The following is a 20,947-nucleotide window of genomic DNA, read 5'->3' as shown; positions in this document are numbered from 1 at the left end:
GCTTTGTGGTTGTCTTTAGAATCAGTGGCAATTTTGTTTTCATAACTAGCTTTGGAGGATTTTATGAGGGATCTCAGCTTCTTACTGAGGCTGACCAGGGAGTTCCTCCAATCGTGGGATTTTACTATTTTTTTGCAACAGTTTCTTTCTTCTGTTGTAGAGTTTGTTTATGGCAGACCACCACCAGACTGGCTTCCTTTTTGGAGGAGAAGCTCAACTGATTGTTCCACAGTCTTTGTAACAAGAGTATATTACTATCTTGCACTGTGGCCTCCCAGGAACTGATTCTACTAAAAGGAGGGTGAAAGGACTAGTATTTTGTCCTTCTATGTCACAAGACATTGAGGGAGTATTTTCATCTTGTTCTGTATGTAACAGTACAAAGCCACATCAACAGAAGGAACCGCTTTAGCTAAACCAGATTCAAGAAAGTACAGTTGTGTACACTTACCATAAATGTAGATGTTCGAGTGTATTCACTGTTGCAGTCATTATATTTGGGTAATCTGCTGGCAGGTTGCCCTCAGTTGGCCTGAATTCCAAAGTCTTGGGTCCTGCATCGGTTGCTGTCTCCTCTTCCATGACGTCAGGTTGTCAGGGTTATAAAACAAGCAGCCAACGCCATTTTCTTTAGTTTTTCTTGCCCCAGATGTCAGGTGCCCCCCAAATGGGTAGCAACAATATATATATATATATATATATATATATAAAAACAATATATACAAGCAACAATACAAACTTTACCTTCATCTACAAGCAAATACACCACAAAGGTTGTAGAAGATAGAGAAGGAAAGAGAAACTCCAGAATAAAAAGGGGGATGGTGGGCGGGTAACCTGGACTGCAACAGTGAATACACTTAAACATCTACATTTATGGTAAGTGTACACAACTGTACTATGTTCTTCGTGTTTCACTGTTGCAGTCATTACATTTGGGTAGAATCCCAAAGCTATGGATGGGAGTCTGAAGCTAAACTGTATTAGGGGCGGCTATAAGGCCCTACAGAACTGCAGTGGCAAAGCCTGCCCTGGACTTAGAGTAGAGAGGCAAATGATGATGCTTTGTAAAAGTGTGAACAGAACTTCCAAGTAGCAGCCTCTAGAATGTCTTTGGTTGGTACTCCTCTAAGAAAAGCTGCTGATGTAGCTGCAGCCCTGGTGGAATGAGACATAATGCCCTTGGGCACAGGTTTGCCATGGTGTAAGTAGCAGAAACAAATGCAGTGGCTTATCCACTTTGAAATAGCCTTTCCCTCTGATCCTGCAGCAAATGTCACTAGTAACTGCTCTGTTTTTCTTAGAGCTTTAGTCTTGCTCAAGAAGAATCTTAGTTGTCTGTGTACATCCAAGGAATGCAGAATCCACTCCCCTTTGTTCTGTGGATTTGGATAAAAAGTTGGCAGATGAATAGTTTGGTTAAGAGCCACAATGGAAACCACCTTAGGCATGAATGAAGGATTGGTCCTGAGGGGCACCCTGTCTGGGTAAAATATGATAAAAGGCTCCACAGTCAAGAGGGCCTGTAGCTCTGAGACCCTTCTTGCTGAAGTAATTGCCAGGAGAAGAGCTGTTTTCCATGATAAGAACTTTAGATCTGCAGTAGCAGCTGGTTCAAATGGAGGCAGGGTGAGCTTTTACAACACATAATTGAGGTCCAATGCAAGAATTGGTGATCTTCTGGGAGGCCTTACATTTTTGGCCCCTCTAAGATACTGCTTTAGTAAAGGATGAGAAACAATTGGTGGCTCTGTGTTGTAAAGAGCCGAGATGACAGAGGCATGGATTTTTATTGATGAAAAAGATAGGCCTTTGTCAAGCATCTCAGTCAAGTATTGTAAAATCTGAGGAATATTTGGCTCTGCTGTGTCAGTTCCTTGTGCTTGGTGCCAAGCACAGAATCTCTTCCATTTATCAGCATAAGATTTTCTATTACTAGGCCTTCTGGCTTCCAAAATGACATCCATCACAGCTTTACTGAGAGGTGTTGTTTGAATAACTACATGATCAGCCATGCTGCCAGGTTCAGTGTTTGGAGCTGATTGTGCAGGATCTGATTGTTTTGCTGGGACAGTAAGTGAGGTATTTGAGGCAAGTACCAAGCTGGGAATTGAGACATGTTCCTTAGGATTGGGTACCAGTATTGGCAGGGCCAGTCCAGGGCAATTAGTATCATCTTTGGTTTCTCCTGTCTGACTTTTAGTAGGACCTTGGGAAGAAGAGGCAGAGGAGGAAAGGCGTAAACTGATAGGGTTTTCCAACTGAGGATAGGGCTTCCACTTTCCATGCTTGTCTGTGATAAGTCCTTGTGCAGAATTTTTCCAGTTGATAATTCCGAGGAGAGGCAAACAGATCTATGTCCGGGTTCCCCCATTTCTTTGTTATCATGTTGAAGACCTGTGGATCTAGTTTCCACTCGTGAGGGTCCATAAGGTTTCTGCTTAAACCATCTGCCAGAGTATTTTGCTTTCCTGGCAGGAATTGAGCTTGAAGATGCACTTGGTAAGTCAAGGCTGTGTCCCATAGTGCTAGTCTGCAAAGGGGGTATATGAGTGCGTTCCCCCCTGCTTGTTTATATACCACATAACCGTGGTGTTGTCCGTCTTTATCAATAGTTGTCCTGGATGAAGTAAGTCCTTGAAGTTGTCAGGGAATTTTGAACAGCTAACATCTCTTTTTGGTTGATACGCAGATGCATTTGTTTTGGGGTCCATATGCCATGAATGCATCTTCCTGCCAGGTGGGCCCCCTATGCATAATCTGATGCATCTGTTGTTAAGGTCTGGCTGGCAGGGGGTCGAGTGAAAGCCTGTCCCATGTTTTGGTGACATGCCTTTGCCCACCATAGAAACGCCTGTTGTAGGCAGGGAATAAGAGGATTCATTGTTTCCAGACTGTGACAATGTTGACTCCATAAACTTTTTAGGTACCACTGTAGTTTCCTCATATGCAGTCTTGCATATGGAATCAGTAGAATGCAGGATGCCATGAACCCCAAAGCCTGCAGAGTTTGTCTTGCAGATAACTGGGTTTTTGAGGCCATCAGTTTGAAGTAAGTAGTAAGTTGCCTTTGTTTGTCTGGCGTGAGGAAAGCCATCTGGGCAGTTGTATTCAAGCTTGCACCCAGGAATGTTATCTTTTGAGATGGTACTAGTTGTGATTTATTTTCATTTACTGTGTACCCTAGGCATGTTAGAAGCCTTTTCACAAACGCCAAATGCTGAAGAAGAATGTCCTTGTCCTCTGCTTGAATGAGACAGTCGTCCGAGTAAGGATATATTTGTATACTTTGTCTGCAAAATGCAGTTACTGGTGCCAGGCACTTTGTAAAGACCTTGGGCGCAGTAGATAAGCCAAAGGGCAGTGCAGAGAATTGGTAATGCATAAAGCCAGGCTTGAAACGGAGGTATCTTCTGCACGATTCCCTTATTGGAATATGCAGGTATGCTTCTTTTAGGTCTAATGTCACTAGCCAAGCATTCTTGCCCAGCATGGGCAGAAGCTGCTGCAAAGTTAGCATTTTGAATTTTGGAATGTCCAGGTATGTGTTCAAAATTGATAAATCCAGTATTGGGCGCCAGGCCTTGCCTTTTCCAGGTACCAAGAACAGTCTTGAGTAAAACCATTGTCCTTTTTCCTATTCTGGTACTGGCTGAATAGCCTCCATATCTATGAGGGACGTAATCTGTTTCTGTGCCTCTGCCCATTGATTTTTTGGCAGATCTGGCCAACCGTTTGCAATTGGCAGAGTGTGGAAGTGGAATCTGTATCCCTGAGATACTATGTTTAACACCCACTTGTCCTGGGTTATAAAGTGCTAATTTCCCCCCCAAGGGTGCTGCCAAAAGATAAGTGCTTGGTGATGGCAAAGGGAAGTCACTGAGACTGTTTACTGTAGGGTTGCACTTTATTTCCCCCAGATTTGGAAGTAGAAGCACCCCATTACTTTGACCTGTAAGAATCCTGTGACTGGTATCTAGAACCTTTAGGGCACCTGGATTTGCCCCGTTGAGCTCAGTTGGACACAGGAAAGGACCAATTTTTTCTAGGCCAGTGTCTACTGAATCTTGGTGGCTGCACTTGTAAGAAGTCTTTTACAGTTTGCATAGACTTAGCTTTGTCTTCCATTTTCTTTAAAACCTCTTCTGCCTTAATACTAAACAGAGTATCATGCTGTAAAGGTGCATCCAATAATTTAGCTTTAACATGATCAGGCAAATTTTGCTCTTTTAGCCAGGCATGCCTCCTAATCACAGATCCAGTATCTGCGGCCCTGCAGGTGGCCTCTAAGGAACTAAAATCACATTGCAAAGTATGCTTTCCAACTTGTTCTGCTGCATGCAATAATTCCTGCAATTCTTTACTTTCTGCACATTCAGAAATCAACATAATTTTCTGTTTCAGTAATCCCGTAACATGTTGTTGATACTTGAGCATATGAAACTGGCAGTTTAAGGCCCTAATTGCCAAGGTTGCAGATGTATAAACCTTCTTTCCCCATCTATCCAGTGCCCTCGAATCTCTGTCAGAGGGAGTAGGATTTTTTGCTGTTGAGGCCTTAACACCTTTTGGACCCTGTGAAATAGTTTCAGAGTCAGCAGCAGGGTTTCTAAATAAAAATTTGTGTGAGTCAGGAACCCTGTAATATCTGTCTGGCTTGCTAGGAGCCGGAGGTAAGGAGTCTGGAGTCAAGCTTGACTCCGAAAACACATCATCCACAATGTCTAAAACAGGAGGTATGGCTAAAGGCCTATGCTGAGGGAGAAGAAGGAAATCCCTGAGCCTCTTTTTTGATTCAGAGAAATCTTGACTCTCCAGTGAAAATGCTCCCTCAAAGTATGCAAGGTTTCTCCAAAGGAATAATCTTCAGGAGGAGATGCAGATGGGATAGATTCCTCTGCATCAGAATCCTCATAGCTTGGTATAGATAATTCTTGATCAGAAGAGGAATCAGAAGAAATAGAAACCTGATCTGAAGATTCATAATCAGTGTCTGGGTAATTAGGTCTTCAGCCATTTTGATCATCTGTTTTTTGGGCATAGAGACCCGTGCACGTGGCTCATGCGTCAGTTTCTTAGCTTTAGAAGTTGCTTTTGTCTTTGATTTTGAAGCTGGCATCGGTTTTATATAAAAATGTTGTGGCCTGAATACACGCTCAGAAGCTGGTGCCTGCTCAGCGGCTCCGGACACATCCGAGGGAGAGACATCCGCGGGTACAATACTTTGAGAATCTCATGGCGTGATGGACTCCACATTGGTCTTGGTAGGGCCCTGCGACTCGAAAGTAGCGGGTATCAGGGGCTGCGAAAGAGCCTCACTGAGTACCGGTGAACCGGCAACTGGCTTAGGAGAAGCTTTGTCATCGGTTTTGGACCTCGACGGTCTGTCTCTGTCCTTTTCTTTGCATTTTTTGAGTACTCTGGTAGTCGGATTGCTATCCGACGACATTTCAGGATAGTTAAATCTGTTTCCAAAATATTCTGAGGCAAAGATATACCGATGCTTAATAGTGCATTGGTTAAATCTAGCACAAAGTCGACAGCTAGGCACGTTATGATCAGGGCCTAGGCAAGGAATACAGTATAAATGGAAATCCTTATGAGGTATTTGCTTCCCACAAGTAATGCAATTATTAACTTTTTCTGACATCGGTATGGAGCAAGAAAAAATTTTCCCCAACGGGGTACTTAGCTTTAGTGAAGACTTCGGTTCTGAAACTCAAACTTGAATATTTCAGTAGTCGGCCGACTGGCACTTGCGAACTGCTTCTGCTTCGGGCACCGCACAGCAAGAAAGACTAAAGAAAATGGCATCGGCTGCTTGTTTTATACCCCTGATGACCAGACGTCATGGAAAAGGAGACAGCAACCGACGCAGGACCCAAGACTTTGGAATTCAGGCCGACTGAGGGCAACCTGCCAGCAGATTACCCAAATGTAATGACTGCAACAGTGAAGCACGAAGAACATCTACCTTGGTCGACAGTAGGCACTGACATTTTTGAATGGAATGGTCAGCATTACTTGGTGTTAGCATGCTCTTATTCTAATTGGTTCAAGACTGACCTACTTCCAAACCTAGTGTCCAGTTCTATCATTACTAAGATGAAACGTCATTTTGTAGTCCATGGTTCCGCACAAAGTAATTTCTGACAATGGCACACAGTTTACTAACCAGCAATTCAAAAGATTCGCTGAAGAGTGGGACTTTATCAATGTTATGAGTAGTCTTGAGTATCCACAGTCAAATGGTTTGGCAGAACTTGCTGTTCAAAGTGCGAAACAGTTACTTGAGAAGTTGAAACAAGACAACAGTAATGTTTTCCTGAATCTCTTGAATCTCAGAAATATTCCTTGTGATAAACATCTTGGTTCACCTGCTCAGAGACTTCCTTCGAGACAAACCAGAGCCACATTGCCAGTTAGCAGTAGTTTATTGGCTCTAAGTGCTAAAAATAACAGATCAGTGAAAGCCCATCTGTTAAAGAAATGCCTATCCCATTACGTGAAGGAGCGAGAATGCAAATGTTATGATCGGATTGAAATTGCAAAGAATATTTGTCCAGAGCTGAGATCGCATATTGTGGAATCACAAGAAGTAGATTTTAGGAGGAATCGGAAACATTTGATGCTGGTGTCAGAGCCTGTACCACAGCACCTAGCCTGTGAGAAAGACTATCTCAAGAGTGAGTTATCCAGCGTTCCAGTTCCAGAGAACGTCCCAGTAAACATTCGTTCCTGAGATGAATCCCGAAGTTCCTGATACAAGTTGTTCACCTAAGACTGTCCCTGTTGCTTAACCCAGTTCCGATTACTATATTACTAGGTCGCATTTCCAGACCATGTTACTGATACATGGCAACTTGGACGTGAACACTGTGTTTGTTTATAATGTCTATATTACTGCATGTCTTATTCCAATGCCATTTCATTTAGGGCAATCTAAGAGGGAAGACGTAGATCAATATGTGTGTACAGCTTTAAGAAGCTTTCTAGGGGCTTGCACAAGTGTACAAACACTGAGCACATGCAAGCCTGACTGCCATTTTGTAGTAAGATGTTGAGATGTAGGCATGTATGTGTGTGTAGTCTGTCTGTTAATCAGTTTGTTTATATTTTGTAATGTTGTCCATCCTGATGTGTTTCTTTGTAATAAAGCATGTAAACGAACTACCCTGTCTGTTCATCATCTACACTAGATAGGGATGAGTGACATTTACTAAGGTGGGCACAGTACTTCTGTTTTACATCCACGCTTGCTTAGTGTACAAAGAAATGCAATACGCTTTTCCAGCAATCAGGGAGTTCTATTAGGAGCATATAATAATATTTCCAAATTCTTGCTAGGTGATCACCAAGACACCAAACTCTCATCACCTTTTCCTGGTGTCCAAAGATGCCAGGGATAAGGAGGAACAATAAATTGAGATGTATGATCAACTAGGGAAATGAGAGTCCTCCTCCAGTGACTCAACAACTAATCAGAGTGTTCACTAGGTTCTGTTCTCACATTAACTTCTGTGCCATCTAAAACAGCATTGATCAGCCAGCTGAAGTTCTCATATGTAGGATACTCCCAAAAGCAGATGTTTCAAATGCAGCTCTCCCCAGTGAAACTAAACAAGACATCAAATATAAACGTCTTTGAGGGCACTGGTTTCTTAAGCTAATGAAAACTATTTCTCCATGACATGGACAAACTATTGTACTTAAAATGTGTGGTCTTCATTAAAACGTTTTATGAAGACAAGTTCTGGAACAAAACCATGTTCCCCCTGATTCAAAGCTACTTATTACTGGACTGTGTTCCTCTCATCTTGACCTCAGCTTTTCAAACAATAAAACAATAAGCCAACTTATAGAGCACTGCAACATTATAGGTGGTGTTTAAAAACTGGAAATAAATTAAAGGTTTCTCAGTCATACATCTGGCCAAGTGCCAAAAGCAGTTACTACATTTTACTAAAGAAATTAATAGCTGTCAAGAACTACACAAAACTTCTTGCTGTTTCCTCAAGTTTTACAGAAATCAGCAGTCATGCAGAATTTACTGTGTGGTTAACCACTACAGAATGTGTTAACTGTGACCAGATGAAGTAAGTCAGAACACAGCGGCCTGGGCTACATGATTTATATCATATTTAAAGTGTCCAAACAAGTCTCCTTTTCCTACGCGATGAATACATTTCACAGCATCATGTGATCACTTGAATGTATGGCTGCCATGGTCTATACCTCTGAGTTACAAAACCTGGAAAATATTTCGGCATACAGTTACTTCTACAGGAAACATTACTGTGCACCAACTCTATTCCACTACTCATTCCTTCCAACCATTAGACACATTTGTACCTTCAATAACAGAACAAAATTAATAAAATCTGCATGGAGTACACAAACATAAGATGTCCTAAACTGCCTTGTATTAAATGTATGTACATGTATTAACCATCTGTTAGAAGTGAAAACTGTTTAAAGCTAGTAAACGTCACCAGACCTGCATTGGAGACTTTGCATAGTTATGCTGTTCAAGAAACGTGACACGATCATGATCAGGGTTCAGCGGTGTGCCATTCAGACTGCAGGCAGGGGGCTTTGGAGGGGTCTTCGGCTTGGCAGATGGACTTGGCATCTCTGCAGACTTACTTTGGGTAACTGGATCTATGCAATCTACAACAACAACATTTTGACAGGATACAGTACAATGAAAACAACCACAGAGCAGCTTTTACATTTTTTACAAATAAGGTTATTAACACCAGAATATTGATGTGGGAGTGGCAAATGCCTTCTAGTTCTGAAGCAAATAACTTGTGGTTGCTTACTTGATGTAGACAAATACAGCTTCTGTATAATGGATTCAGACAAGAGAGCACCCGTGAGTTAAAATAAGCATTGCATGTTTCAGTGTCACACCTTGACAATATCCTTACAAATACAGGCAAGAAAATTCTTCTGGGTTGTAAATGCTAAACTATCAGTACAATGCACATTTCCGGTGGTAACACAGACAGCCCCACCAAACCAGAAAAAGAGAGTTCTAGCATCTTTTTAACTGACCCACATCACAATACACAGACAGATGTCTATAATTACAAGTCCAGCTCAGAAAATGGAGAGAGAAAATAATCATAGCACAGCCTATCTGCAGCTTAGCAACCACAGGCATCTGCAGCTTAGCAACCACAGGCATCTTCAGCTTAGCAACCACAGCCTATCTGCAGCTTAGCAACCACAGGCATCAGCTATATTATACAAAAGGTTTAACTCCAAAAATATAACTATCACACATTTTCTATTTCTTTCCTGTTGATCCCAGAAAACATTTTACTTTCACTGAATGTGGTGTACTTCATGTTTAAAACACACAGGCAGACAAGCACAGTGGACTTACTTCATTCTAAGTCCCGGGTTTGATTCCTTCAGTCTCTACTTGCCTAATCTGAGACTTTCAACAAGTCACTTATCAGACGGTGTTCCCAAACCTGGGGCTGCAAACCAGCTGGACAATCCAGTTTAACAAATCATATAACATACACAAAATAAAACAATAAATCCATGTACTCACAGGTATTTAATAAGCAGATTCTGCAAAGATAAGCAAGTTGTCTAAATATGGAAAAATGTGGACACCTGTACTCTGTAAATGAGCTATAACGGGGAGCTAAACACTTTGTACACACTCTTGGTGCAGTGGATAATCCAAAGGATAAGGCAGAGTAAGTACAGTTGTGTACACTTACCATAAATGTAGATGTTCGAGTGTATTCACTGTTGCAGTCATTACATTTGGGTAATCTGCTGGCAGGTTGCCCTCAGTCGGCCTGATTAACAAAGTCTTGGGTCCTGCATGGGTTGCTGTCCCTTCTTCCGTGACATCAGGTCGTCAGGGGTATAAAACATGCAGCCGACACCATTACATCAGTTTTTCTTGCCCCAGATGTCAGGTGCCCCCCAAACGGGGAGTAAAAAAAAAAAAATATATATATATATATATATATATATACATATATATATGTGTGTGCATATAATTTAAAACACAAAAAATATACCTCCAAACAGAAGCAAATACACCAAAAAGGCTTTTAAGCATAGTTAAAGAAAGTAGAGGTATAGTAAGAAGAAATCAGGGGGCTGGAGAGAGGGTAACCAGGAATGCAACAATGAATACACTCGAACATCTACATTTATGGTAAGTGTACACAACTGTACTATTTTCTTCATGTTTCACTGTTGCAGTCATTACATTTGGGTAGAATCCAAAAGCTATGGTTGGGAGGATGGGTTTATACAGCATTAGGAGCAGCTATAAGGCCCTGCAGGACAGCAGTGGCAAAGCCTGCTCCGGATTTGGAGAAGAGAGGTAAATGGTAATGCTTGGTGAACGTATGAACTGAGCTCCAGGTAGCAGCTTCTAGAATGTCTCTGGTAGTAACCCCTCTGAGAAAGGCTGCAGAAGTAGATGCAGCCCTGGTGTAATGAGATCTGATCCCCTTGGGAATGGGTTTACCATGGTGCATACAGCAGAAACGAATAAAATGGCTTATCCATTTGGAAACAGTCTGCTTTGAAATAGCCTTTCCCTCTGCCCCTGCAGCAAATGCTACCAATAGTTGTTCAGATTTTCTTACAGATTTTGTCCTGTTTAAGTAGAATCTAAGTTGTCTGTGTACATGCAATGAATGCAGAATCCGTTCACACTTGTTCTGTGGACTGGGGAAGAAAGTTGGCAGATGAATGGTCTGATTAAGGGCCACAATGGATACCACCTAAGGCATAAAGGATTGACTGGTCCTGAGAGCCACCCTGCCCGGATAAAAAATAATGAAAGGCTCCACTGCCAAGAGCCTGTAGTTCTGAAATCCTTCTAGCTGAAGTGACTGCTAAAAGGAAAGCTGTTTTCCAAGAGAGAAATGTTTAGGACCGCAGTAGCAGCTGGCTCAAAAGGAGGTAGAGTGAGGTTTTTCCACAACAAAATTGAGGTCCCATGCAGGAGTTGGTGCTCTCCTAGGAGGTCTTAAAATTTTTGGCCACTCTGAGATACTGCTTTAGCAGAGGATGCGAGAAGAGGGGAGGTTCTTTGTTGTAATGAGCTGAAATGGCAGAGGCATGGATTTTTATGGAAGAAAAAGATAGGCCCTTGTGAAGCATCTCAGTTATGTATTGCAGAATCTGAGGAATAATGGTCATTGCTGTGCTTATTCCTTGTGATTGGTTCCAGGCACAGACTCTTTTCCACTTGTCAGCATAAGATTTTCTGGTACTAGGCCTTCTAGCCTCCAAAATGACATCCATCACAGGTTTGCTGAGAGACGCAAAGGGTAAAATTAGTTGATTAGCCACACTGCAAGATTCAAAGTTTGGAGCTGAGTGTGCAGAATTTGGTAGTTCTGCTGAGATAGTAGGTAAGGTGTCCGAGGCAGGTGCCACAGAGGAAGGTGTGACACTGCGCAGGAGAGGGTACCAGTGTTGGCGAGGCCAGTCTGGAGCAATCAGAATCATTTTTGGTTTGTCCTGTCTGACTTTTAGTAGGACTTTGGAGAGCAGAGGCAGAGGGGAGAAAAGTATAGACCGATAGGTTTTTCCAGCTGAATGATAGAGCATCCACTTTCCAAGCTTTTTTGCGATGAATTCTTGTGCAGAATTTGTCCAACTGATAGTTCTGGGGTGAGGCAAACAGATCTATGTCTGGGCTCCCCCATTTGCATGTCAACATGTTGAAAACTTGTGGTTCCAGTTTTCCATTTGTGTGGGTCCATAAGATTTCTGCTTAGTTCGTCTGCCAGAGTATTTAGTTTTCCTGGCAGGAATTGAGCTTGTAGATGTATTTGATAAATCAAGGCCATGTTCCACAATGCCATGGTTAGTCTGCAAAGGGGGTAGGAATGTGTACCCCCCTGCTTGTTTATGTACCACATGACTGTGGTGTTGTCTGTCTTTATCAGTAGTTGTCCTGGATGAAGGTAGTCCTTGAAGGCTGTCGGAGCATTCTGTACAACTAGCATCTCTTTCTGATTGATATGTAGGTGCATTTGATTTGGGCTCCATTTGCCCTGAATGCATTTCCCTGCCAGATGTGCCCCCCAAGCATAGTCTGATGCGTCTGTAGTTAGGGTTTGGGCAGCAGGAGGTGGAGTAAATGGCAGTCCCTTGTTTTGGCAAGGTATAATAGGAATCATTGCTTCCAGGCTGTGACAATGTTGACTCCATAAACTTTTTAGGTAACACTGAAGTTTCCTCATATGCAAGTCTTGCATATGGAATTAGAAGAATGCAGGAGGCCATGAACCCCAAGGCCTGCAGAATTTGTCTTGCAGATAGCTGGGTTTTTGTGGCCACCTGTTTGAAGCAAGTCATCAATTGAATTTGCTTTTCTGGCATAAGGTAAGTCATCTGCCCATTTGTATTAAAACTTGCACCCAGGAATGTAATTTTTTGAGAGGGTACCAGTTGTGATTTCTTTTCGTTTATGGTGTACCTTAGATAAGTTAAAACCCTTTTTACAAATGCTAGATGCTTTAGAAGAATGTCCTTATTTTCTGCTTGAATTAGACAATCATCCAGGTATGGATAAATTTGAATATTTCTTTGCCTGCAAAATGCAATTACTGGTGCCAGGCACTTTGTGAAGACCCTGGGCGCAGTAGATAAGCCAAAGGGCAGTGCAGAGAACTAGTAATACAAATAGCCTGCTTTGAAGTGGAGGTATCTTTTGCAAGATTCCCTGATTGGGATATGCAGGTAAGCCTCTTTTTAAGTCTAGAGTTACCAACCAGGCATCTTTACCTAGCATAGGCAGTAACTGTTGAAGAGTCAGCATCTTGAATTTTGGAATGTCCAGAAATGTATTTAGAATGGTTAAGTCCAGAATTGGACGCCATGATTTGTCTTTTCTGGGTACCAGGAAAAATCTTGAATAGAAACCTTGTCCCTTTTCCTCTTCTGGTATTGGCTAAATAGCCCCCATATTCATGAGGGACAGAACTTGTTTCTGGGCCTCTGCCCATTGATTTGTAGGCAGATCTGGCCATCCGTTTGGGACTGGCAACGTGTGGAAATGAAACCTGTATCCCTGGGATACTATATTTAAAACCCATTTGTCCTTGGTAATCAGTTGCTAGTTTTGTGCATGAAGTGCCAGCTTTCCCCCCAAAGGGGTGGCCAAAAGGTAAGTGCTTGGTGATTGTAGAGGAAAGTCATTGAGACTGTTTACCATAGGGAGGTGCCTTGTTGTTTCCAGGTTTGGAAGTGGAGGCACCCCATTGTTTTGTTCTAAAAGTTACTTGTGACTGAAACCTGGAGCCTCTTGAATGTCTGGATTTGACTTGAGCGGCTCTCGAGGGAACTGGAAAGGACCAGTTCTTAGTAGGCCAGTGCCTACTAAATCTGAATGGCTGCACTTGCAAGAAATTGTTCACAGTTTGCATAGATTTAGCTTTATCTTCCATCTTTTTTAGAACTTCTTCAGCCTTATTACCAAAGAGACTGTCCTGTTGTAAAGGAGCATCCAACAATTTTGCTTTAACATGGTCAGGCAGATTTTGCTCTTTGAGCCAAGCATGCCTTCTTATCACAGATCCAGTTACAGCAGCCCTGCAAGAGGCCTCCAAAGAATCAAAACCACATTACAAAGTATGTTTTCCAACTTGTTCAGCTGAATGTAATAAATCCTGCAACTCTATTTTCCACACAGAGATCAACATCATTTTCTGTTTAAGTAGACCCATAACATGCTGTTGATATTTAAGCATATGAAATTGACAGTTTAAAGCCCTGATTGCCAAGGTTGCAGACATGTAAACCTTCTTACCCCATCTATCCAACGCCCTGGAATCTCTGTCAGAGGGGGGTAGGACTTTTAGCAGTAGAGGCCTTAACCCCCTTGGGGCCCTGAGAAATGGTTTCAGGATCAGCAGTAGGGTTCTTGAAAAGGAATTTGTGGGAATCAGTAACCCTGTAGTATCTGTCTGGCTTACTAGGAGCTGGAGGCAGAGAATCAGGGGTCATACTTGATTCTGAAAAAACATCAGCAACAATGTCTAGAACAGGAGGTATAGCCAAAGGCCTATGCTGAGGAAAAAAGAAAATCCCTAAGCCTCTTTTTAGATTCAGAGAAATCCTGACTTTCCCATTGGAAGTGTTCCCTTAAGGTATGTAAAGTTTCTCCAAAAGAGAAACCTCAGGGGGAGAAGCAGAAGGGATGGAATTTTCTGCATCAGAGTCCTCATAAGTAGGTATAGATAAATCTTGTTCAGAAGAAGAATCAGAAGAAATAGAAACCTGATCTGAAGATTCATAGTCAGTGCCTTGCCTAGGCCTCTTAGCAGGAGGGGGATGGCTACCCTTGATCAAGGTAATTAAATTTTCAGCCATTCTGATCACTTGTTTTTTAGGCATTGGGGCCTGTACACGTGGCCCAAGCATCGTTTTTTAGACACAGAAGTAGAATTTGGTCTTAGTTTTGAAGATGGCATTGGTTTAATATACAAATCTTTAGGCCTGAAAACACCTTCAGAAGCCGGTGCCTGCACAGCGGCTCCGGACCCATCTAAGGTAGAAACAACCGCGGGTTCAATACCTAAAGCATCTCACGGCATACCGGACTCCGAATGGGTCTCAGTAAAGGCCTGTGAACCAAAAGTAGCAGGTATCAGGGGCTGCAAAAGCGCCTCACTGAGTACCGGCGACTGGCTTAGGAGAAGCGTCGTCGGTTTTGGACCTCGACGGTCTGTCTCTGTCTTTTTCTTTGCGTTTTTTAGGTATTCAGTTAGTCTGATTGCTAACCGACGACATTTCTGGATACTTAAATCTTGAGCCAAAATATTCAGAAGCAAAAATATACCAACAGTTAATTGTGCGTTGATTAAATTTAGCACAAAAACGACAGCAAGGCACGTTGTAGTCAGGGCGTAGGCAAGGAATACAGTACAAATGAAAATCCTTATGAGGTATTTGCTTCCCACAAGTAATGCAATTATTAACTTTTACTGACATCGGTAAGGAGCACGAAAAAGTTTCCCCAACGGGGTACTTAGCTTTTAGTTGACGACTTTGGTTCTGAAACTCGAAAATGAAAATTTCAGGAGTCGGCCGACCGGCACTTGCAAACTACTTCTGCTTCGGGCACCGCGCGGCAAGAAAGACTGATGTAATGGCATCTGCTGCACGTTTTATACCCCTGACGTCATGGAAGAAGGGACAGCAACCAACGCAAGACCCAAGACTTTGTTAATCAGATCGACTGAGGGCAACCTGCCAGCAGATTACCCGACTGAGGGCAACCTGCCAGCAGATTACCCAAATGTAATGACTGCAACAGTGAAACATGAAGAACATCTGATAATGTAACCCAGACACACAAAACATTAAATAATGCCTAAAATATGGAATAATAGGGATGTCATAAGTATTTTTTAAATCTAATGTTACCAGGAAAGTTGAATGAGGAAAAAGAAGTAACGTGTTGTGAAGTGACATCATTCAGACTTTGGGCACTATCACAAACAGGTTTAGAAAAGAAAGATCCAGAATTGGTCTCCAAACATTTTCTTTCTTTGGCACTAAGTACTAAAAAAAATTATTGAATAAAACACCTTTCCTATCTGGGAAGAGGAACTGGATCTCTCACTCCCTGGGACAACATGTGATAAAGGACAGGTGAAAATAAGAGTCTGGTTTGCAGAATTAGGAATTACCCCGGGAAGGAGGAATTTTCTCCCACTGCAATTTTTAACACTGATTAATGATCTTCAGAACCCATTTGTCTGAAATATCTGCCAACAAAGATAAAAGTTGAGATTCAGACTTTCTGGAAGATAAAATGAGGTGCCAAGGTGGGAGGGGGAAACAAAATCTCTTAACCAGTTATTCTGACTTTTTGGACTGTTATGGGTTTTGAGAGTTTCCAGAAGTATTATTATTGCAGCTCCCTTGCCATTTCTTCTTAAATATTTGATTACCTGCATTTTGTTGAGACTGTTTATTTAGTTTCTTACCAAAACTGGATGAGGAGTTAGAAAATCCCTTGGAAAATTTGGAAAAAGAGGGCTGAACATTTCTGAGAGATTCCCTCTATCAGCTTACCCTTTTCATGACAATTTTTGATTATCTCTGCAGCAGAGGGGCCAGGGAATTTAAAATCTCATTTTTACCACAGGTTCATTGGTAACTACTAGGATAGCTGCCCTTGCGGGCCATTTTAGCCCTAACCAATTTCCCTTTTTCTGCTCGAAATAACATATCCTATTTGGTTAAAGATTGGCCTTACCCATCCCATTGTCGATAATTATATAGTACCCTTAATGATAATAGCTGGGATCATACCATAGATAACTTGAGGGGGCCCATGCATGAGATAAAGCTTTTAGGAGCTACAGCTATCCATTAGTAGGACAGGGGGTAGCCCTGGGGTAAATTTTCTGTTTCCCATCAAAAGATCTAAGCTGTACTTGATTATGGACAGGAACAAACTTTATTTTACGTGGCCAGGGCATCTGTTCCAGAGCAGTGGTATCCTCTGAGATATACCTATCCCTCCAAACTACTCTGTTGATGTTGCAAAAGAGGTTTAGATCCCTAGTCAGAGTACTTCTGATGCCATTTGACTTGCCGTTGTATGATGTATGATGACGATGTACGATGTAATCCATCAGTAATGGATCAAAAAATGCACTGTATGCCAGACATAGGTCACCTCTTAGCATTCTGTAGGATACCAAGTATAATGACGGGGCTTTGAGTCTGTCTATGTAGGACATGTTGGTTAGGCCTTGTATCCTTTTATAGGTTCATAGGTTGGTACTGGGCTATCTGCCCAAAGGCATATATTAGTCCAGCCACGTTGTGTGGTATTCACCGCCCCTTTAGTAGTTCCCTAGACTCTTGTACTAGCAGCTAGTACCCTTGGCCCCTAATCTAGTAGTGCTGTTGGTGTGATCCCCGGTGTGAACTTTCTGTTACCCATCCACTCATAAAGGTTCCTCTTGAAGAGTGATAGTGAGGGGCTCTGTCTTATGTCGATCGGGACCCTGTTCCATAGTAAGGGAAGTCTCTGCAAAGGGAATCTATCCCTCCAGCATGTTCTATTCATTGTTGTGTTGAGGTTTATATCCCTAGAGCGTGTAGCTCGAGTAGATTTGGTTTTGCTAAGATGGAGCATGTTTAACAATTCTGGGTTGGACATGGCTCTGTACGTTAGACAGAGATCACCTCTGAGAAAGCGGTATGCAACAGAGAACAGTCTTAGCTTTTTCAATCGTGCTCCATAGGGCAACTGTTTTAGTAAAGTAACTCTGTGGGTGTTCCAGTTGTTGCATGATTCTGGACAGATACATGCCAAACGGGCATTATATTTAATAATTAGCCTAATGAGGGCTGAGTAAAGGGGGCAATGACATCCCTAGATCTAGACACAATCCCTTTGTTTATAAGCTGTGCAGTATAGTATGACTGTCTTACAACAACAAACCTATACTGGTTAAAAGTTGGGTCACAGTTCGTGCAAGCTCCCAAATCCTGAACAAATGTATGAACTCTTAAGAGGTATACTGTCAATGTGGTAGTTCTCTGGGGTAGATGACTTCCCAAAGAATGCAATAATGCAATTTTTGCTTCAGTCCATTATTTTGGCACCAGTTATTTATTTGGGACAAACCATCCTGCATGATGGAGAAGTCATTTTGGGACTCGATGACAGCTCCTAGCTTGCAGTTATCTGCAAACTTAGTTAGCCAGATCCCTTTGGTATTGGCTTTTACTTCAGAAAAGTAGATGTCAAACAGGAGAAGTCCCACTACAAAACACTAGGGGACTTCACTTGTGAGCTGTCTTCTCTGTGGAGGTAACTTTCCGTATTTTGATTATATGCATCCTGTGTGCCAGTTGGCAATCCAGCGGGTGACACAGGGGTTTACTAACAGTTTATTTAGCTTTTCTACTATGCCTGAGTGGGGAATTCTGTCTTCTGAACACAAACTGAGAAGAGTCCATTGTTTGGAAGCTGCCCATGTCCTGACTGATTAGTTCCACAATAAGTCTTTCCATTGCTTTGTATGTGAAGCTGGTCAGATGTATGGGTCTGTAATTCCCTGGGCCTGTGGAAGGTCCTTCCTTTTGCAGGGGAATGACTGTAGCTGTTCTCCATTCACTTGGTACAAAACCTGACTGGAGGCCGAGATTGAACAGTGTTGTCAGGGGTGAGGCTAAATTGTGCTTCATGCCATTTAAGATGCATCTAGGAATATTGTCAGAACCTATCAATGCAGTATTTCTAACTTTTGATAGCACTTTAAGGGCTTGGTCATGTGTGACAGCTGGAGGCGAGTCAGTTTCAGGTATATCATGAAGGACAGACAGAGGGGAGACAGGGGTAAAGTTAGAGCTAAATGTATTGGTTAGTATGTTCTCTACATTTTCAGCCCCAGTATAGGTCACATCGTTCACAATCAGCTCAGTGCATTGCTGTGTTGTGCTTTTGAGATTACGAACATAACTAAAAATGCCTTGTGACGGTCTTTGGCTTGAGCAGCTATTTTAGCCTCAGACTTGGCTTTGGTGGATTTTACTAAGCTCCTGGTTTGTTTGTTTATTTCAGTGACAAGGATTCTAACATTCTGGGAATTACCAGCTTAGCTTTGGTCACAATTCTTTTCCTTTTGTTATAAAGCTTGTTGATATTATGGTTCTAACATGTGGGCTTATTTCTAGGGTATGCTCTGCACTTGTTCCTACCAGATACAGCTGCATTTATGTAACTGTACATTGTGGTGCTATATGTTTCAGTGTATTATCATCTGGGAGGTTCTGAGAACACACCCATGCAAACCTCCTCTGCACAGTACCAATAGCCATAGCCCTTGAAGAACTATCAGAGACATATATACACACTGTATACAATGAGTAGTGACTTGAATAGAAGAAATTAAATTTAAAACAGATTTTCCTCACAAGAATAAACTGCAGACAAGGCATTCCTCATACTTGCACAATTATTCAAGATAAACCTTAACATATGAACCTGACAACTCAACATTTTGAAAATCGAAGTTGCAAAAGCATACACTTTTCCCCGTACTAATCAATAATCTTTCTGTCTTTATCAGAAATAAGAGAATTGGAATTAACTAAGTGTTAGCAGCAAAACAATTAAAGCAAAAGGTACTGGATCAGGTTTGGGAAGAGTGTAGAAAAACTTAAAAGACTGACAAACTTTATATATTCTATATGCCTTTTTAGAGGTAGCTGGCTGACTAAAAATTGCTGGCAGTAACACACACACACACACACACACACACACACACACACACACACACACACACACACACACACACTCACATTTTGCAAAGCGCGTGCACACATTCTGCAAAGCACGCACACATTCTGCAAAGTGCGCCCGTGCACATACACACACACTCTGCAAAGCAGACAAAACTGGAGGAATAGGTGCAGATTCTGTAAATTCCTTCTGCAACAGCTCACAGTAATTTCTGATGGACTGAGAAACCTCAGTGTTCTCCCAGTGAAAACACCGGCACATTCTAGAAATAGTCTCAGAGAAAGAGAAAACCCCACAGGGAAAATAAGAAACTGAGCTCTCCTCTGAGTCTGGATCAGAAATCTGAGGAGTACAACCTATACCTGTCCCTTCAAACTGCTGTCCAGACTCAGAAATCTTTTCAGGATAGGAAAAGTACTGTTGTGTACACGTACCATAAATGTAGATGTTCAAGTGTATTCACTGTTGCAGTCATTACATTTGGGTTATCTGCTTGCAGGTTGCCCTCAGTCGGCCTGATTAACAAAGTCTTGGATCCTGCGTTGGTTGCTATCCCTTCTTCCATGACAGCAGATCGTCAGGGGTATAAAACATGCAGCCGACGCCATGACATCAGTTTTTCTTGCCCCAGATGTCAGGTGCCACCCCCAATGGAAAGCAATTAAACATAAAAGCACAAAGATATACCTCCAACAAAAAAGCAAGTACACCAAAAAGGCTTTTAAGCATAGTAAAGGAAAGTAGAGGTATAGCCAAAAGAAGTTAGGGGGCTGGAGGGAGGGTAACCAGGACTGCAACAGTGAATACACTCGAACATCTACATTTATGGTAAGTGTACACAACTGTACTATGTTCTTCGTGTTTCACTGTTGCAGTCATTACATTTGGGTAGACTCCCAAAGCTATGGTTGGGAGGAGGAATTTAGATAGCATTAGGGCCAGCTATAAGGCCTTGCAAGACTGCAGTGGCAAAGCCAACTCTGGATTTAGAGAAAATTGGCAAATGATAATGCTTGGTGAAAGTATGTACAGAACTCCAGGTAGCAGCTTCTAGGATGTCCCTAGTAGGGACGCCTCTGAGAAAGGCTGTAGAGGTAGATGCAGCCCTGGTGGAGTGAGGTCTAATCCCCTGGGGGATAGGTTTTCCATGGTGCTTATAGCAGAAATTAATGCAATGGCGTATCCATTTAGAAATTGTTTGTTTTGAAATAGCCTTCCCCTCTGCCCCTGCAGCAAATGCCACCAGCAGTTGTTCAGATTTCCTTTGAGGCTTAGTCCTATCCAAGTAGAATCTAAGTTGTCTGTGCACATCTAAGGAATGCAGTATCCGCTCTCCTTTATTCTGTGGATTGGGAAAGAAGGTTGGCAAATGAATGGACTGATTAAGAGCCACACTGGATACCACCTTGGGCATGAAGGATGGATTGGTTCTGAGGGACACCCTGTCCGCATGAAAGATGATGAAAGGCTCCACTGCCATAAGGGCCTGTAATTCAGATACCCTTCTAGCTGAAGTGATTGCTAAAAGGAAAGCTGTTTTCCAAGAAAGAAAATTTAAGTCTGCAGTAGCAGCTGGCTCGAAAGGAGGTAGAGTGAGTTTTTCCAAGACAAAGTTAAGGTCCAAGGCTGGGGTTGGAGCTCTCCTGGGTGGCCTAAAATTTTTGGCCCCTCTGA

The 20,947-nt window shown here is 42.2% G+C and overlaps 1 protein-coding gene across 2 annotated transcripts in view; it reads right to left on the bottom strand.

Annotated features, from left to right (window-relative positions):
- BAP1 (BRCA1 associated protein 1) overlaps positions 1-20,947 on the bottom strand; it is a 1,282,715-nt gene that overhangs the window by 663,616 nt on the left and 598,152 nt on the right. For both annotated transcript variants that reach the window (XM_044078929.1, XM_044078930.1), the window contains exon 11: positions 8,498-8,670. In XM_044078929.1, the coding sequence (XP_043934864.1) occupies positions 8,498-8,670 (173 nt within the window). The remainder of the gene's footprint in view (positions 1-8,497; positions 8,671-20,947) is intronic.

This window comes from Protopterus annectens, chromosome 7.part1 (assembly GCF_019279795.1).
Source record: "Protopterus annectens isolate FY-2018-M chromosome 7.part1, PAN1.0, whole genome shotgun sequence".
Taxonomy (NCBI): domain Eukaryota; kingdom Metazoa; phylum Chordata; order Ceratodontiformes; family Protopteridae; genus Protopterus; species Protopterus annectens.
Note: the sequence above shows the minus strand (reverse complement) of the source record. Positions and strands in the feature narration are given on the sequence as shown.